The sequence below is a fragment of the Helicoverpa armigera genome, chromosome 24 (assembly GCF_030705265.1).
Source record: "Helicoverpa armigera isolate CAAS_96S chromosome 24, ASM3070526v1, whole genome shotgun sequence".
NCBI classification, from domain to species: domain Eukaryota; kingdom Metazoa; phylum Arthropoda; class Insecta; order Lepidoptera; family Noctuidae; genus Helicoverpa; species Helicoverpa armigera.
Genome location: NC_087143.1, coordinates 5,595,862 through 5,617,181, shown reverse-complemented (window position 1 = coordinate 5,617,181; position 21,320 = coordinate 5,595,862). Strand labels below are relative to the sequence as shown.

At 34.2% G+C, this 21,320-nt stretch overlaps 1 protein-coding gene across 1 annotated transcript in view; it reads left to right on the top strand.

Annotated features, from left to right (window-relative positions):
• The window catches only part of LOC110378787 (cell adhesion molecule Dscam2), a 95,982-nt gene that overhangs the window by 72,717 nt on the left and 1,945 nt on the right, over positions 1-21,320 (top strand). Inside the window, exons 27-31 of the mRNA XM_064041237.1 lie at positions 360-552; positions 12,169-12,286; positions 13,350-13,504; positions 13,898-14,011; positions 20,534-20,611. Of these exons, the coding sequence (XP_063897307.1) occupies positions 360-552; positions 12,169-12,286; positions 13,350-13,504; positions 13,898-14,011; positions 20,534-20,611 (658 nt within the window). The remainder of the gene's footprint in view (positions 1-359; positions 553-12,168; positions 12,287-13,349; positions 13,505-13,897; positions 14,012-20,533; positions 20,612-21,320) is intronic.

Below are 21,320 nucleotides of genomic sequence, written 5' to 3'. Positions count from 1 at the left end.
GGACAGGTTTTTTTACCAACTTTTTGATTCCAGAATGTGGGTAAATAAGTAATTTTCCATATTTTGAGAGACACCCTGCATATAAAATTGTCATCTTGAATTAAAAAATGAGTATTCGAAAGTCTTAAATAAGAAGTTATTTTTCTATACAAGAAGAAACTTTACAGCAGCAGATTTGACCTAAGACACTAGCGGAGAATCTCTCAATGACGCATTTGAGATGTGCATACAGCTCTCATGTGCTCCCTACATAATTTAGAAATTGTATGCCAAGTTCTAGTGATTAATATTATAATCAATTTCCTTCAGAAAGAAATGCCTACCTAAAAATACTAATTAATTAATTTCTTCTCTCTTAGCCTATGGATCTAAACCTCGGCTGGAGCTACATAGAAGGCCACTACCAAGCTCCACCACTTCGCTCCATGCCAACATCATACGCAGTCGGATCTCTCGCTCCCGCAAACTGGTACCAGCTAAGAGTGACTGCGATAAACGATGCTGGCGCCGCTTCTACTGTTTATACTTATGCTACCAAGACTTTGGATGGAGGTGAGTTTTTGAACTCTCGTATATAATTCTTGTGTATCGCTCCTTGTAAAAAACTGGTACTCAGCTGAATCCGGTTAGACTGAAAGCCGACCCCAACATAGTTGGGAAAAGGCTCGGAAGATGATGTGTATAATTTTTGTGTTTCCTCTTTATTATATTAGTATTGATTATCTAGCTTTTAAAGTCTGACTACCAGCAAGGGGTATCCGGTTGCCCGGGTAACTAGGTTGTGGAGATCAGAAAGACAGTCACTCCATATAAAACACTGTTTCTCGGCTGCATACTGTTAGACCGGAAGCCGTTTGTACAGATGGTGAATATTTGACATTTAACATTTAAAACATATAAAGGAACAACTTTTTGTTTGACTCCATAAACCTAGATTATTTGCAATACTCTTGGCGTTACGGGGTATACTAGGAAGCGAGGTAAAGCGAGGCAAAGTAAATAGCCACGCATACCGCACTTCTGTAAACTAAAGGACTTTAGATACAACGTTACACTACCTATAGAATTGTTTAGACTGGCAGCCGACCCCAATATAGTTGGGAAAAGGCTAGGCAAATAATGATATTGACCTGACTCATAAGCTACATGGAGAAACTACAAAGTTCCAATACCGTTCTAATCGGGACAACTCTATCATTAATCCCTTAGGACCAATAATAGCAAGTTTGCTCTTGTCTGCAATTAAAGACTTAGTAGTTGTGTAATCTGCAAACGCAAGCCATTCTGGTCTCCAAGCTTTAGAGTTGCAAAGTCATATTGATGGCCTCCTAGCCGATTATCGGCTACGGCGGCTGTTCTCATGTAAGGAGATTAGCCAACTACGCAGGACATATTATAGTGCACGAGTATTTGCGCAGACACAAGTGCACTCACTATTCCTTAACTCTCATAACCCGATGGGACGGTAATCCGACACGACCGGAGAGAGATCAGGCGCAGGACCGACATTTACGTGCTCTCCGATGCACGGGTGTATCAATCACCAGCTTCCAGGCTCCGGGCTGCTTTGTGAAAGTCTTCTAAAACCCACAAAGCGATTTCGGCCCGACTCGGGAATCGAACCCGAGACCTCGTGCTCAGCAGCCGCACTTGCGACAGCTAGACCAACGAGGCAGTTCGTCAAAGTCATATTACTTGAATATCGACATACTACGGCCATATTGTTGTTGTTTGTTTGAAGTAACGGGATTTTAAGGATCAATAATTTTTGATCCCACTAGATCTTGGTATTTGTGAGGCTTGTATTTGTTTATGTTACATGATTTTCTGTGTTTGTAACATGTTGTTTTTTATAATTCTGGGTCTATAAATATCATCATCATCATCGTTTCCTGTTCCTATTCCAATTTATTTAGTTGTGGTCGGCACAGCATGTCTTCTTCCATATTTTTCTATCTGCCGTCATCTCCCGAATACCGATGCTAATAAATACGTAAGCTTACTCTTATTTAATAAAATGTCTGCCTTACAGTTTGTCATAAATTACTTTAGTAAATAAAGCCCCAAAAATATACCAACAATATTTACTTACATATAAATATGAACTAAAATTCCACAAAACCCATGCTAGATTTAACTTATACATCAAATAGAGCTCTTTCAAAACTTGATCCACAAAATAACTAGTCGAAAGCTCCACCTGTGTCTAGGACAAAGTTCAGTCTACCTAGACACATTAAGGTCTAAACTTAGACAACGTTGAAAGTGACTAGAACTCCATTAATATTAATTTCTAGCGAAACTAGTTCAAAGATATAACTGTGACTTTTCGAAACTGGAGCTTGGTAACGTCTGTTGCTTGAAGGGGGGGCTCAAGTAGTGGTAGGTGTAGCTGTTTTCAATCTGTAAACAACCAATCAGGGTGAGTAAAATCTTTATGGTAATAAAATCAAGAGAAAAACTGTTCACTAAGCGGGATGAAATGGGATTAGTGATTAATTTCTTAATGGGGAAATCTAATTTCCCTTTATACAAGAATCGATCGCTAAGTGATTGTCTTTGTAATCGCTAGATTACGGCCTTATTAAGTAAGTTAGAAAGCAGAGTATAGAATATTAGTTTATAAGAGTATTGATTACAATAATAAAGTACGTTATAGCTTTTTGTAAATGTGTGTACCTATGTTTGTTACTGTTTCATGCAGAAACTATGTAATGGGTTAAAGAACTTGGCAATAATGTAGATTAAGTATAAGATTAATGTACAGGCTACTTTTTATGCATGTGCAAAAAGTGGTCCATTAAAAGGCAGGCGAAAACGCGGGCTGAACAGAGTAATGAAATATACAAAGTCTCTGAGTAGCTGATTTAAAAGCTATCAGCAAAATCGATTATCAATTAGCTCTTACAATATTCTTGGCCCTTCTAACAACAAGACAAGACTTGAGTCTTGTCTTGTGCAAGGACTCGTTACGTAATATAACGAGCATGATAACATTACCAAGTTGCCTAAATGAATTATATCAAAGTTTGTAAGGAAAAGCGGTCAGCTTACATCTCGCTTATTGGCTTAATGTAAATAGTTTGTAAGCAGTGATCGATCACCGGCTTATAGAACAAGGAAACTGTAGGGTTGTTACCACGAAGAGAGGAAAGATAGCGGAGATGCGATAAGGAAGGTAGGTCAGGCGCCTTCTTGTAGGTCAAGCTACGTATAGTTATCGGCACGAATCTTGAGCTCTGACCTTCACCTGGGCAGAAGTAATTTATTGGGTCCCTTTTGTGGTATGAAGTAAGGAGCGGGGGGGATTGGCCCGCAGTGCATCGCGTCATAGCCGCAACTCGGGTTTGGTTCTTTGCTAATAAATCACTTCTGCGCAGATGTAGGTCAAAGCTCAAGATTCGTGCCGATAACTATATGTTAGGTATGATCAGTTAATAGAACTAACAAGGCGTTCGGATTCCTTGTCAAATTAAAAAAAAGGCAAAGAATAGTCTTGATTGATTGGTGATTTTATTTTGAAAATAATGGACGGGTTCAATGAAGACATGCAAGGGTGGAGCTGGTATCGTTCCTCGTCCCCTTAACACCCGCATTTTGGCTCGCTACTTGCTTATGAGATTTTGTATTATGACATCTCCGCTGGTAATTTTGTTCCCTATGGAACTACGGAACTATAGGGTTGTATCACATTGGGTGTATTGAAGCGAGTTTCTTGCTACAAAAGTTTGTGATGTTATACCTAAGGCTTTATTTTTGTGGGAAGTTAAATTGATCGGTAATAGTTCTCGTATGTTGCTGTTGTTAGTATTAAGTTTAAATGGTTTTATAATAAGATGACGTAGTATAGGATAATATATGACAAGGCAATTTTAGTCAGCCAACTAAACGATTCCACGAACACTGGGAGACAGGAAATTAGATCTAACTTAACATTTAATATGATGTCGTAAGCATAAATGTTCTACGGTTTCAGGAGGTATTTGAAATACCAATTACTTATAATATAATACGCTTTTCGATAACTAAGTTTAATTTATTTTTTGTCAGTGTAGTAAAAAAAATCCGTGTTGCTATGTATAATAATTACGAGCTTCCAACAGCGGTTTCACCTGCTTCCTGAAAGAACTACTTTTTGCACCCGGATAAATAAAAACTAGCCTAGCCAAGTTTCATCAAAATCCTTTCACATTGTTGAAGTCACATTCAAGAAGTAACAAACAAAGATACACATTCTCAAAATTCCTCTTATATAATTTTAGCGTTATGAGATCATTTTACATAAGACAAATTATAGCAAAACCTTCACAACACTCAAAAACCCTTACTCGCCCATAAATCATTAGCAACTTAGAAGCTTCTAAAACAATTGCGCGAAACCTCACTAACTCCTTATAGTTTGTCAAGACATAATTGTGAACAAATGACGAAAGTTTGATGTTGCCATCAAAAGTTGCCTTATCAGCCGTGACAGGCTTGAGATGAAATTGTGTCATTGAACACAAATAAGGCAGAAGTTTTAGTCCTAAGCGGAGCGGAAATTATCTTGTGAAGAGAAATGGTACATATTTACCAATTTATGTATAGTTTGCGCCAAGAATTTGGTGTTACTGTTACTGTTACAGCCTTTTTTTTTTATCGTCCCACTGCTGGGCACAGGCCTCCTCTCACATGGAGAAGGATTGAGCATTAATCACCACGCTTGCTCAATGCAGTGTAATATAAACTAATAGCATCTAATTTCCGAATAAAAGAAAGTGCGTGTAGCATATTATTACACGCCTAGCGCACCTCGCTTGTCCTGTCTATGTTAAAATGGTCATTAGGTACATGGCGAGAATACCTATGGAAATAGATGTGATTTTTGAACGTTGGTTCCTGTTATTTTTAAAGAAAAGGTTGTCAGTTTTTGTAGTTTATTACCAGTTGTCCAAGTGTCAAATTCATCCAAGTGTTTTGAAAATAATTTTGTACCTCTCTAAGCAGAGAATTTTCATATTTTGTATTTATTTAGGTTGTGATGTTAATATTTTGTGCAAGATATAATCATTTTTTCATTTTGTGTTAGATTATAATATGATCAACATTTTTTTTATATCATAAAAATGACAGTAACAAAATCGTCTAAACCAGAATTTTATAAAGCCATGTTAACCTACAAATTAAAGTTTGTAAATAGCAATGACAGGAATTCATGCAGGTATGGAATAGATTTTATCAACTCCAAATTAAAACAATGCCACGTTTTAATTAAACTTTGTCACATATTGTTTGCAGTATGTTGTTAAAATGTTGTACCTAATTGAAATTAAAATGCGCCCGAAGCCTTATAAAATGTCGTATTTTTAATATTTGATGAGGGTAACTTTTATCTTCTATCTGGTTATTAAAATTGTATAGAAAGCTTACTAGCTTTCTGTGTTAACTACCTACTTACTTTCTGATTAAATAGTCTGTATCTATATTATTCTGGTCTATAAACTATATGACTGCGAAGTTTCATCACAGTTCGTTTCTGCTGTTACGGCTGAAAATGTAACAAACAAATACATATCCAATAACCTTCGCTTTTATGATACTATTGTGGTATCTAATTCTTACACATATTTAGGTAGGTGGGTCGTTTTCAAAAAAATTGTAAAAAACAGATATGAAACAGATAGGAAAGCTATATTGTTATAACGGAAAAGTAACAGAGACGAATTATTAGGGTCAGTATATAACGACGCACTTTTAAAAGAAAATAAGTAGATAGTAGTATTCGAATTGTTCTCTATAATTTCGCTGTCGTCCACCTAGTGTTAGTGGCATATTGCCTGTGAAGAAAAGAAAACCTTAATACATAAATATTAAATATTCTAAAACAAACCCCACAGCAATTCTTATACCCGAACTAAAGCCATTCGTAGGTAGGTAACTATCCCAAACTTATCCCATTATAATACATGATGTTACCTGCAAATATCGATTGTAAAAATGTATATCGATAGAAAACATTTTCGAGTTTTATATTTTATTAGTGGATTTATTTTTATTTACTCTGTTCATGTCGACTTTTCGTAAAGATACCTTTATAAAATTATAAAATAAAAAGAAAAGTGGTAGGTTTGATTAAATACGTTTTTATCTCGGTACGTACACTGTGAACAAACCTTAACCGTTCATATCTGTTACGTCACAGAAATAAGTAATCGATATGATAACCGATATGAATAAATTGCTTGTGTCTAATCTAAAAAATCTCTTTTCAATGCTAATTTTACTTTATACGAAACTTGTATAGTACAGTGATAGTGTCAATATACATTTATTCTAAGCTGAGTTATAAAACAGTAAAAGTACTTACCGATACTTTAAAAGTCTCACAGTAATAAGTAACTTTTAATTGTCGAATAATCACTGCACCACAATATTTCGTGCTTGTTGCGCTTAACAAAATTACCGAACATTTTTGATTCGTCGATTCTTTTGACAGTTCAGTTGCTAATGTTTTAGGTAAAATAATTTTGATAACTACTACAAAAATTATTAAAATTACTAATGTAACAGACAGGAATAACAGAAATGAAGTGAAATCAAGACTTGCTTTAATTAATTATTCCTGAATTCTGCGTGTTATATTTCATGATAATTTTAGCAAATTCCTTCAGGTTCCACAATGCTCTTCTAAGAAATCAATTATTTGTCAGTTAAAATACTAATATTGAATAATAAAATGTTTTCTAAATGTCGCGCCAAGAATGTGGACACGCATTGCTTATAAAATATGAAAACAAATGTTCTACGTTGTAGTTTTCTTTTAAAATTAATCATTCATTGAGGATTATGGGGCGTTATTTTTGTTTTTCATAATGCTGAAATAAATGTTTATTCTGTTTTAAGAGTAATTAGCTAGTAGCTATTCTTTAAAAAAGAATAACTCTGTTGGACGTTTTAATATACAATTTTTTTGAATATGACCCAGGTACCTATGTCTTTTGTAAGTTTAAGAATATATTGAAAAGTTTTTTTGCCGAAAGAGTAGATGTCCTACTTACAAATATTCATTAAAACCTCATTATGCAATCTTCAAACTCATTCACTTTAAAATACAATAGTATTGTTTGAAAGCTAAAATTTCACAAAGCACGTTATTTCAGACTGAAAACTGAAAATCAATGTTGAAACATTGACCCCTATATTCGACGTAACCTAGTTTTTCCCTTCGATATGTTTCCGTAGTCTATATCTATACTAATATTATAAAGAGGAAAACTTTGTTTGTTTGTTTGGTTGTAATGAATAGGCTCAAAAACTACTGGACCGTTTTTAAAAATTCTTTCAGCATTCGAAAGCTACATTATCCAGGAGTAACATAGGCTATATTTTATCTCGGTACGGGCAGTAGTTACCACGGGACGCGGGTGAAACCGCGGGAAAACGGCTAGTAAAACATAATTTACACCACATATGATTGTAACTGTGTTTTTAATAACGTATGACAACCGGTAACGATATTTTTAACGCTGTATTTTTTCAGTGTGAAATTGTTGATTTTTATTCATATGTTACTGTGAAGTTGGTTTTTGATGTTTATTTTTTATATCATTTTGTTTTGTGTATTCATAGGTTTCATTTTTGTCACCACTAATTTGCAAATGTAATGGTGATCCATGGATTTAAAAATACTTTTTATTTTGTTTTTAGTTTGTAAATGTGTGGTTATTTTGGGTATATTGTTTATGTGTGAAAAATTATTGGTACCGAAAATATAAGATACAGTTGAACAAATAACTACATGAAAAATGCAAAGCAAAATGGCGCCTTCTTAGGTGCATTGAAACCTCATTAATCGCTTCTTATTCAAGATAACAGATCACAAACTTAATCCGAAAGAAGTAAATATATCTTTTTTCTTCTGGAGAATCTATTTAGCCAATTCATAAATACGAAAGCGAGCTTATTGCATTTTCGTGGTCCTTCGGATCTAGATACAGGCTACTTATTGCATGCTAAGACAGACCCCAGAGGTCCAATTGTGTGCCTAGTTTTAACTTATACGATTTGTAATGTGAAAGAAACAAAAAAAAATACGGAAGTAAAAAATACTTTTTCATCCCACCATCTCGGAAAGAGTAGTTTTGCCCTTTGATATCTGAGCGCAAAAGTCGTTTTTATCCTCTAGAGCGGCAAAGTGATTTGAATTTAGAACATCGTGTGCAATACTCCATTTGTGACAATCTTGATAAGACTTTTCATACAAATACATATGAAACAAATAAAATACTGCCTAAAATAATTATTCAATTAATTAAGTATTTTTTATTATTGTTTTTACATACATTTTTAACCTCGTTTCATTTTTAAACTGAGTTTTCAAATAAATGAACTTTAATAGGTACATCTTTTTAATTTGACACTCATATGTGCGCGCCATTTTGTTTTAGAAATTTCCTCGAAGAGGTGGGATGAAAAGTTACGTGTTGCACTCGAGTGCAAAGATTTTTCACCTTGTGCTCTTTTGATTCCCTCGCTATCGCTCAGGATTCTAATTATTGAAACACTCGCTACGCTCGTGTTTCAATTTTAGAATCCTTCGCTTGCTCGGTCATCAAAATTGAGCACGCGGTTAAAAATCAACTTTGCACTCTTGTATAACAAATAACTATTTTTAGGGCCACGGAAAGATGTATTATATTCTAAAACCGCTAATCGACCTTTCTAAACTCAAGCCTTTACTCAAGGCACTCCCGTTTACTTCGCAAAATGTTTTGACGCTCCAACCACAAATTATTTCGTCAAAATTTGCTCGTAAAGCTGATTACTGAGGGCCCGTTTAGGCCTGTACATGGAGCATTGAACCAACCGGAGAAGGCGTACCTACTTAATGTCAGACACCACCGATCGTATTTACTCGTATATAATATCAAAGATGACACGTATAACCCACTCTGTCTAAAAATCTTTTGAAACTGTGGAAGCAATAAAGACCTTCAGGTACAATGCATGCCGAATTTCCAGGGTAAAACATGTCATTGTTTAAAATTACATGTGGATTGAGCTTTAATCACCACGCTTGCTCATTTAAATACAAATTCAGAGTACCTGTGAGCGTCAAGCTTCTGCTTATGTTTTTATCATTTTTTTCGTGTGCGTAACGATGTGATCAAAAATGCATAAGTGAGCTATCACTATTTGTTGCGTTGCCCTCAGCGCATAAATAAGCAGACTTTTTTACACAGAGTTTTGTACTCACGGCGGCTCCGGTTGGTTAACTGCTCTTACTGCCTGTGATGTCAATTTCTATTGGAGTATATTTTAGGAAGGTTTTATGGGTCTTCGCTGTGTTTTTATTATAAAAGCTTTGGTTCTCTATTGTGGTTTATAAAGCTTTGTTGTATAAGCTATTTTATAGGTTTATTGAAGTATTTTGCTTTTGTTTATTTTTAACGTAGTTTTTGAATGTTTGGAGCTCATGAAGTCGTAATATTTTTGAATTGAATGATTGAGATAAGAGAAAAATTACTTTTGAGAAATTGCAGATTTATGAGATGTGTTTGGCTAAAGCCAGAATATTAATCGGTTATTTTGGATAAATAATTTACCAGATAGGCAGTGAAATCGAAAATCTAAAAACCTGAATTGGAATATCATACTGAATATTTACCACTTCATATCACATTTTCACTCGCATATAAAAGAAAGAAGAAGCTTGCTTCATCAATTCGTTTTCAACCATACTAGTTGATACTAGCTCAGAGTACAAATTACAACACAAATTAGGATTCCATATACTGTAACACAAACATACATCTCAAAGATACCTAAACATCATTGATATACGGCTACTTAGAGCATTCAAACAACCAGATAAGCCTAATACTATACTACTAATACCTTTACCGTCCCACTCCTCTTACACAGAGAAGGATTGAGCGGTAGGCATATCACCACGCTTGCTCAATGCGGGTTGGGGATTTCAGACTTTATAATAAAATTTTCCTCAATATGTTTTCCTTCACCTTTTATTTGGCCATTGATATCCAAGATATAAGTACTTAAAAGTATCTTCAAGAGACACTGTATTGGACTCGCATGCATACGTCAAGTGTATGCTTGTATTTTTCATGTTTTTAATTATGTGATCGAAAACGCTTGATAGGGTTACCTATCACTATCTGCTTCGTTCCGTTTGTGAATTGGCAAACGTTTTTCCTTGCTTTTTGTGAGCTACAATCTCACTCCCAGCGGTTCCAGTTGGCTAACCACTCTAAGTCGGCTACCAATCTTGCTGTATGTTATCCTGTATGAATTGATGGTTGCTATATATTATATCTCTGTGTTTCTGGTTCTCCTATATTCCTAAGTTTCAGGTATATTCACAGTGTAAGCCATTGAGTATATCCTGCGTGCCTATGTATGTATTTCGTGGAACTGTATTCAGCATTGCGGAGAAGCAAAGTCTTTTGTGTGTGAGGATATTGAATTTGTGTAATGTTATTTCATTATTTGTTTAAAATGTTCTAGTTTTATTGGTTTAAGAATTTAAAAAGATTAAACAGATCACAAACTAACACGGTATGCTCAATATTGAATCTGTTTTGGCATGGTATTTCATGTATTCCCTTATCTCATGTATGTTTTATCTCACGAAAGCTGTTGATACGTACTTCAATCATTTCTATACATATTATAAAACAAAGTACCCCGCCGCTTCTGTCTTCCTGTTCGTGATGAACTCAAAAGCTACTCCACCGATTTTCCAGCCGTTATCACCACTCGATAGCGTGGTTCTCGAGGAAGATTTTAGTATATCATTTGTAAAATTTCTACGCGTTCGAAGTCAAGACCGACCGCTAATATGTGTATGAATATACCAGTACATTGTCATTGTATACGTTAACTCAAGAGTGTTCAGTGTGACTCAGCAGAGATCGAGCCGAGAAGATCTTCTATAAAAAAAAACTGTTTCAATAGCCTAGCAAGTAATGCAAATAAACCAGCGTACACATACTCATATACGCAAACCCCGAAGCCCCAAAACTACATTTGAACCTAGAAATTATTCTGCGAAACTTGATACCACCCAGTCTCGACGGATGTGGCTAACTAGAGCCATCCAACCACAGAGAATAAAATGAATAGCGGAGGTGCCATAACGTAAAACCTCCTAAGAAAGTAGTGCGTCAAAATGCGGGTGATCGGGAGACGAGGAACGTTACTGTCTTCGCCCTTGCACGCCGTTTTTGGATCCGATTTTTTATAATACCAATAATCGTTGACAGATGACAGAGGTTCGTTAGTTCACTCGTAATTGATCGTTTTGGTCATGCCCATCACATCTATTTTACCTAATCGCCTTTTTTCGGACCCGAGAATGATTTGTAATACCAAAAATCGTTGACAGTTGTCTCAAAAAACCCGAACGCATCTTTAGTCCACTCTTTTCGGTCATGCCAACCGGAGGTATTCGACCTAAAAGGCGCCTGACCTACCTGTATTATGGCATATCCACTCATCTTTCTTTACTCTGTGGGTACAACTCGGGCACCCAATAACCTAGTTTTAGGCAGCCTGAAATTTGTACGAACCGGGTAATCAGGTTTAACCTATGTGTGTAACATTAGCTACTGATTTGAAATCTATGTTCCCTTTGACGGTGATTAATTGATGGTTGATAAAGGCTAGGTTTATGTTTGTGGATTTAGGCAGTGTACTAGATACCTATCTTTGGATATTACTGAAAGGCTGTTAGAAATTACAGTTACATACCTAGTTATTATTAACACTGTTTAGAAACTACAGTTACATACCTTAGTTTTATGTTTTATTTTATTTTCAACAACAGCTATCATTACATTATGTTAACCTTTTTTAAATATTCATACATTATTATCGCATTATTCTCATTTTTATTTCTGAAGGGGCGTTAATTTTTAATTTGAAACATCTGAAGTCCAATTTTTTTAAACATATTCAGGCCATATTCACCCATCATCATCAATCAAAAAGCTAAAGGCACTTACTTTTCCCAACCATATTGAGGACCCCGTCGAACCATATGCAGCCTAGTTCCAGTGTTCTTACATGGAGCGCCTGTCTACCTGACCTCCTCAATCCAGTTACCAGGGCAACCATAAATATCGGATTTAAGCTGCGCAGTGGTATAAAACATTATTTTTGTTGCAGAGGAAATCGGCCCACCATCAGAGTTGTTCGATCTGAACATGTTGGTCATCGTTTGCAGTTCTATTCTACTGGTCATATGTCTTATGGCCTTCTTCTGCATACTGTTTAGAAGACACAGGTGAGTTATAAGTTTAAGAGTTTGAAATCTTGTATAGTCAGAACTGTTCTTGCTTTGTTATTTTTGCATCGCGTTCCATTAACTAGGTAGTCTAGGTACCCAACTTCTTTATTAGCATTCCAGATACATATACAAATAGTTGTAAATTCTTTAACATAGAAACTATTTGGTCCCGATAGGGCACAGCCTAAAGAAGTTAGAGAGTTCGGTCTTCTGAATCGCGCTCTAAAAAACCAATTTTTCAAAATTTTAAATTGTCATTTGGAAATAAAAGCTAGTGGTATTGCATAATAAACAAAGCCACAAAACCAACAAATATTACATTCAATAATTACTATCAAACAATCCAATTTGCTAAAGAAGTTAGAGAGTTCGGTCTTCTGAATCGCGCTCTAAAAAACCAATTTTTCAAAATTTTAAATTGTCATTTGGAAATAAAAGCTAGTGGTATTGCATAATAAACAAAGCCACAAAACCAACAAATATTACATTCAATAATTACTATCAAACAATCCAATTTGTGTTTGCTTCGTAGTTGAAACAACAGTTATTAATAATGTGTCTATTATCTGACCCGACATAACCCGTTGTGTCCTGTCATTCGATTGCTGACCAAATGAAAATACTTAATGAGAATATTTGGATGATACAATATTCAGGGCTGGTTTCATTGTCAGCAAAACTAAGTTTAAAAGAATTAATAAATGACGGGTTTTCTTTTGATATCGATAGTTCGAAACACGTGCAAAAATTAGGTACCTACTTTCACTTTATGTGTTCCTTTCAAACGTTCTTTAAACTAAGTTAAGGTTGATTAATCCCGATTGATGTGATTGAGGAAATCAGATATTACCTTATTTGGTGAAATTGCGATACAATCAAATCATAAGTGAACGATCAAAAATATGTTTATGCCTTTACCTCAATAAATTGATCTCTGGAAAAACCTACTAGTATCAAAAGGGCTGTTACTCCCGGTAACATTTTTAATTTTAAAACTGTCCAAGTCTACCCTGAAGATAACAAGGTACTATTCAAATATTAATGTTCTTGTATCTAACAGACAAAACTTTACATCTCAATACCGCCACTCTATCGCTGATGAAGTGAAATCCCGTAACGAGAGTGTGGCGTCCCAGTCGGAACATAAGGAACGGTACGCGCATGCGCCGAGGATATACACCTCGCCGGTACACAATAGGAAGGCTGGGAAGAATGGTAAGGTTTAATGTCATCATTAATCTGTAAAATCAGCAATAATGCCGATCAAAATCAAATTAAATCATAGAACTTAGGGGATGAACAAAAACATAAATATCTGAATCGAGAATCACCTCCGTTTTGAGGAGTCGGTTAAAAATCTGTAAACTATGTCTTCTACTGACTTAGATTATATGCAATTTTAAATTTTTTGGAAGATCGTATACCGCAGAACTCACAAATAACGATCAATGCCATGAACCAACCAGAATAATGAAATTAATAAGCCTAAAATAAGCTCTTTAAATAATATCAGGGAAGTAATCCAAAACATATTAAACGTTATGAAAAATACTTCGAAAGAATGTTTCTATCCGTAATAAAAAGTAAACGGAACACTTGTTCCAGCAGAAATGTTCGAGATAAGTCCTTACGCGGAATTCGCGCTGGGCTTCAGGACGTTTGATCACGTCGAGAATCAGGATCTACCGAGCAGACTGCCAAGTAGACCGAGGTTTGATACTGGTAAGTTACCATAATAAATCAATAATTTAATTTTGTATGTAATTTTAGATATCACTAAAGACCTTATATGGTTATCTTTGGAATTGTTTACGGCGTTCCTCTAGGAACTATTCTTGGACCGATTCATTTTACTTGCGAAACCATGCGATAAATAAATAAATAAAATGTCTACATCAAAAAAATTAAATACCAACACGGCCAAATTATATTTAGGTACTAATAGCAGTATTTAAAGCATTTATGTTTTGGTTAGCTGGTTCAATTAAATTATGGCATAATGCATGCCGAAGCTATCAAAAACGAGTACATGTCAATAATGATCTACAAAATAAATGATCAACTTTCCTACTTACTATTAATCGGATTAAATCATCAACCAAAAGCGTACAAACGCACACTATTCATGCATTACGAATTCATAATATGTGCATAATTAGGCTTTTCAATAATATGATTCCCGTCCATCCTAAATACATTACTATCATTCTACCTATATTTACTAAATATACAAACATTTTCAAATAATTCAGGAATTTCAATGCAAAAGCTTTGTACATGCGAATTGGTTACTGGGCCTGATAATTATAATTAGTTTTATTTAAATATATGTTCGCATTGGACGCTTTGTGTTTTGGTAACTCAATAATATTGTAATGAACGGTTTGTTTGACCGCATTTGTGTGAAATAGAAAGAGAATTTACATTTCAGAGTTAGTATCGTCAATGTGGGCATACAAGTTATCATATTAATTTTTCCCTTTTAATTATTCACCCTTTTTTGTATGAGAAGAGGCTTGTGCCTAGTGGGACGCTAAGGCTGACGATAATGAATCATTCGCCCTGATAAAAAAAAACTGTAAACGTTGTAGAAACGCATGTTAATTTTTTACCCTCGCAATTAATCAAATTTAAAATTTAAGATAATAAATTACTCATGTACTTGCATTCATACATTTATAGCTAATGATATCAAAGACAGCATACAAGATAGAAATTCAATACTTGACTTCGTCAATGCAACTGTTCAAGAAAAGCATATAAAGCATCTATACTCCAACATAAGTATCGTTCTCAACTCAAACGAGAAGTTACCTATAGCCTTTACAATTTACATCAATGCAATAAGTACCCTCTCTTAAACCTTTTCCGAGAATATCAATCAAAACGCAATCAATATTATTGATGTCTTTGATATCATGCCATCAAAGGCATAAGCAGTCTCGTGTACTGCTAATAAAATTAACATGAAATCAAGGAAATTGATATTGGTTTTCTATCAAATTTTAGCGAGTCTGAAAATTAAAATAAGATCGCTTTTGAAAATTGATGTGGAAAGAAATAATCTAGTCTATATTTAGATCAATCATCAAACGTGGTATCTGAGTATCTGAATCCGTGGTAAGATAACCTACAGCCTACAGGTATGTGATTAAACGTGTCTACTTTAGAATAAACAAAATCATATTTAAGTATATCAATTACCTATATGAAAATCTAAATTATTTAAAGCAAATATTTTTTTACATATAAAATGTATGCCCGACTACGTAAAAGTAGTACTAAAAGTTATGTCAAATTAAACTACAGGCTCCAGCCGGTCTACCTACCCGAATATGTAAAATTTTACCAATCGAACATTATCCTTCCTCTATTCACTATTGTGATAAGGTTGAAAATCGATTGAAGAAACTTGACAGATAGAAAAATAGACATTATAAACATCATTTGTATTACAAAACGATTGGGTCCAAGCTACCAACGTCAATTTTGGTGCAACCATCCCCAAAGATTTCCCCATTGCTCCTTATTCCCAAAACACCATCAAGTTACTAACTCCCAATTCAAGATGGTTGCTCAACCTGAAAATATTAATTAAATACAAACAATAAGATTTAGATAGACAACATAAATCTGTTTGGTACTGTATTCAATATTCAGGATTAGGTAAGAGGCAATTTACCAATTGAAACGTACCTTGCTATCGTTTGAGCACATTGTTTCACAGATAGTAGAATTTTATGTTTTCTAGATGTGCCATGTTTTCAAGTCTTTTGAAGTGATTATCGCAGAAAGACGAAGATGAGTTTTAACATTTGGGTGACTTTTCCATATTATCTTTATTTCCACCTTCCTTATGTATTTCTCTATAGCTATATTAAATTGGATCCCATACATACTTTAAAGTGTCTATTTAAAAAAATAAATGGGTTATTACTATTTACCAAGCAATTTATTGCAAGTACATTTTTGAACAAACAATAAAACTGAATTGTATAACAGGCCTCATAGGCTCTATTTACGTCGGTATCTATTACAATTTAAATACACATTTATTTTAAGGGTTAGGTATTCAAACATACATACCTACGTAAAGCTAACTAAATTATAAAACAATAAAAATGTTAATAAGACTTCTACACTTTCGTTCAATGCACAATTTATTCAACGATTGGTCTCGTTAAACGTTCTGAGAAATCCCAGAAGTTTGAAAATTGCTCCAACCTCAAGATATTGGTATTCGCCAGTAATTAAATGACTGAGTCACTACGGATTATTCAAATAGCTGTCCTTCTATAAAATTATGATATTCAACCGCTCGAGGTTAAAATTTAAGTCAGCCACACAGCCACAACTTAGTTGAATGGGAAAATTGATTTCTTAGTTGAAAAAACCTTGCTTTTGTAGTAGAATCACACCTGTTCAAATAGTGTGGACACGACAATTAACATATTTTATATGTTAATGGACAAAAAAAAAAAAGAAAAAAAAACTAATAACTACTAACTAACTAATGAGCAAAGCAAACTCCATATTCAAGCAATATTTTTTTTTAATATTGTATCTCCAACAAGGACTACATCAGTGAAGGTATTAAATTGGCTTTTACTATGCTAGCACCAGATTTTCTAACTTAATTTAGCTTTTTTAAACAAGAGACAAAAAAACTAAAAAAAAAAAGTGAAGACTGATGGCACATCTAGGCACTCTACAAATTGCTTCTAGTTATCACGTTTCGTTTGAATTATGAGACAGTCCCTGTCGTATATTTCAGTCTGACATTTCAAATGAATTCTATTCAAATTCTAGACGTTGTTATCATTAATTGAATTCCCTTCAAAGCCTCCCTTAAATTATTATTTAGTTATTCCAAGGCCGATTTTCGAGTTGATTTGTAAGATTATTTTGTGTAAATTTTTTTTGGGACTGGAAGTTATTGTGTTAATTTTGAGGCTGATAAAGTCAAAAACCTATAAGTGTTATAAAGCTGTTAAAGTGAGTTGTTAAAAACGTGGTTAATTCAGGAAATACTGGACTGATTAGTAAAATATTTTATCAGAAATAAATAGCCTAATTAATGAGAAAACGAAACCTTAAAAACTGGAACATGGAATACTATTAGCAGAATCCATAATTATGCTTCAACAAAAAATAATATTTTATAGTTTCTTCGTCATATTTTAGGCTTCATATTTTCGTCGTTGCCATTAAAAAATCATTTTGTTGTCACTTCTAATAACTTTGAAAGTCGAGAAAATGTTCGTTGAAAGACAATTTTTGACGTTTATGCTAATCAATTTTCATTGTTCGAGTTTTATGAATCTTTTTTTAATTACACCACGAGCCAAAGTTAGATTGCTTTCTAAGATTATTAATCAAAGTTTATGTCAAGTGTTTTCTTTCTTTTAATTTTTTTGTGACTCAAAATTTTTGAACTCAAGTGTAGGCAAAGTTGATTTGGCTGATGAAGCTTTCAAAATAACTTTATAATTAAAATGCTTGCTGATTTTATTTTACTCTGTATTATTTCAAGGTCACTTTTGATAGCCACACGTGTATATATTCATAATTAATTTTGCATTTTAATTTATTCCAACGCTTACAATTTAACTTTATCTATACTATTTATTACTTTATACCCCATGTTTAGTGTAAAAGAGAAACTTCGGTTACAATGTTTATTAATCAGTCTAGACTAGAACTTTTACAAGTCCAGAATCTGTCTTCCTTCACACAATATCAAAGATATACCTTCCCTTCAGGTCTTTGGGGATTTTCATAACACCAATTAATAAATGTGGGAACCACTTGACCAATGTGCTATATTCTTTCAGTGTAAGAGATCGAGGAATGTTATAGGGTTTTATCCATATGCACGAAATAGCTGCCACTGCATGGGTGAAAACGATGGCAGAAGCTATATACATGGAGATTTCAAACAAAACATTGTATAAAAGCAACGTTCACAAGTAAATAAACGATGCAATTAGCAACACTGTATCTCCCACATTTTTCTCCCAGTTATTTCGGGAACAGTTTTATTAAGGAAAGCGGCGAAAGCATTTATTTCCTAATTTAATTAGTTTATATATTACTCTTCTTGTCTCTGCAGTGTGCAGCTAGGAAAACGGCTATTTTTCACCGTATTTCACTAAGATTAAATGTTTGAGCAAAAATGCTATTCTGAAGTTAGCAATTTAACTTCTGCGCATTTGTGTGTATATCTTGTCTAGAAGCTGTGCTTTTCTGAAGTTGATCCTAGCTGTCTACCAAGCTACAGAACACCAGAATATGTAATTAATTTGACTCTGACCCTTGATCACATATAAATATGTAAATGGTAAACTATTGTCAATTTCAATATGGAATATTACGCAATTGTAAAATACTAGTGATCTGTCTATATAATATTTGTTCACAGATCTATCCAAGGAATGTAATACAAATTTTATCATTCTTAAGTTATCTCTTACAAATTAATTATTTAACACCCTCTGAGCCAAACAGATAATTGCTTAAAATGACCACCAAATACATAAAAAATTCTCCCCACAAAACGAATTACCGTGCCCATTCTAACCTGAACCTTATTCACAACAATCTAAGGAACAAATTATGTTAACGCGGGGTTTTTTTCATCTGAAAGTCACTCTGTCTATAAAGTCCTTATCGCTAACTTTGCAGCCCCTTAAGCATCGTCCCGTTTGACCATTAATCTTGATCTAATTTAATAAAATTGATGACTCCCGCCTTACGTTTAGTTTCGACATTCCGTTTGGGACTTTCAAATAAAGACTGATAAATAGAGGAGAAGGTATACAAACTTGTTGTAGAGATAATTAAGTACGGTTTAAAATGAAACTTCGATGCTGTACTAAGTTTATAGAAGGTGTTAAAAACAGTAGTATACGTTTAGCATCATTTATATTTATATTTAAAAAGCTAAATAGTTTGTTTGTTTCCTTTGACCGCACATTTAATTATCTCAGGGAATTTTGGTCCGATTTGATAAATTCAGTCAGGCTACTTTCTAAAAGACGTGTGAAGTACCCAGTTACCGTTTCGTTTCGTTAAGTTACCATGAAATGCAGGTAAAACCGCCGATAGTAGCTAGATGTTTAATTTAATAACATTTAAATCTTTAAAATAAATATCGGAAAAAGGGCAATCGATACCTGTACATTTTATTACTATTGTATGAATGAAAACTTATCCTTATCATTGGCAAAGGCTACCTACGCATAAAAGAAGATTATTAACCACTACAAAGACAGTTGAAACCACCTCCCTATCTTCGTATTTAAACGATCTCGCTTAGAAACAATTGTACTCGTATTTCTATTTAATTGATCTGTCACAATGTTCCAATGTAAAGGCGAGATTCTACCGGTGTGTAGCACTGTCACGCTCACAAATGTTTCTTCTGGTTTACTCGGTCTAGCAAACAGTAACAAATAGTGAACGATTTCTTAAATGCCCGCAAAAATTAAACCTTTGTGCGTAAACACACATTATATATTTGAGTAGGCACCTAATTGAGGATCAATAATCCTGATATGACTCTTTATTTTCAATCTCATCATCAACTTAATTAATTAAATGCGCCTTAATAAATTAATTCAGGATTTTAAGTAATATTTTATTTGTTTGATATTTATTTGTGTAAAAAGTCCTATCAACATTGTATACTACCTACTCAAATGTTGTAGTAGTGGACTGGCGTTGACGCGAACACGTTTCATGTTCGCGAACAAATGTGCGCGAACAATTTTAGTGGGATCACGGCATAAGGAAAGCCTTTATCTCGACTCAATTGTTTTACTTCGCCTTTATTGCACGGCTTTACGACTTCGATGCTAAAATGTTGTACTTATTGCTTTAGCCTTATCTGCGTGTAATTTTAGGTGAATTTGCGGAAGGTGTATTGTTGTGATTATTTTTTAAATTTAGAGAAATTCAATATGTAGGAACTCGTCGCTAAATAACAGCCTCATGAATCGATGTGTCATAAGGTTAAACAACTCTTTGCACAGTTGGTTCATGAATGGATGACTATCGATTGTCATGACGAGTTCTTCCGAGTTTCAGAAGACACGTCAAATTGATAGGTGCGACTGTAATTTGAACATCTTTAGCAGACTGGAAGAATAACCTGGGCAAATGACGCTGCATTTTTAACTATTCGAGGGAAGTTGCAAAAGATACTGATAACTCAAAGACTCAATTCTTATATTTTGTCCACAGAAACAAGTTTCCAGACTCGTTCGGAGTCTGACGACAGCGACAGCACATCTAAAGCTACCGTCACTGCGGTTCCAAGACGTAAGTAACTATTTGTTACTTCTAGAACCTTCGTTATAATTCCCTTTTAAGGGACGAATACTGAAACGGTAGGTATACTATTCTCACACAAATGGAACATCATTTTACCACTGTCATATTAGCGTAGGTATATGGCTGCGACATAAACACTTTTAAGTAAGACTTAATTTTAAGTAACTTTTCAGAACTTCGGGGTATGTATTGTACATCCCTACATAGTGGTATTTTTATCGAAATTTATTTCAAGCATAATAACAGGTAAATGCAGCTACGATCCGCAATATTGTGGTGGTAAATAAATGTCTTCTACTTGGTCACAAGCTGCTTAAAGACCTTTCATCCTACAACGAAATCAATGATGAAAAAATGGCATCCAATTACATAGATAGGAAAACGCCCATGTATATAGTATCACATACGGAAATCCAAATACAGAATCCAACCTCGTCACAGCAATATTTCATGACAAATCAAGTTATAATTACTTCCGAAGCACGATAATGAGCTGCCAAACGGACTAATAAATCATTTTACACTTAATTAGAGATGCTAATAGCACAGTGGAACTAATAGTTAGTAGTTACTCTTTAATTAATTTTAGGAGGCCTGTCATTATCAGTGTTTAGGTACAGTTGTGTTAGGTCTTTGTGAAATTAGGTTTCGTGTGGTCTTCTAATATTTTGGCTAAACTATTTAAACTACTGAAACG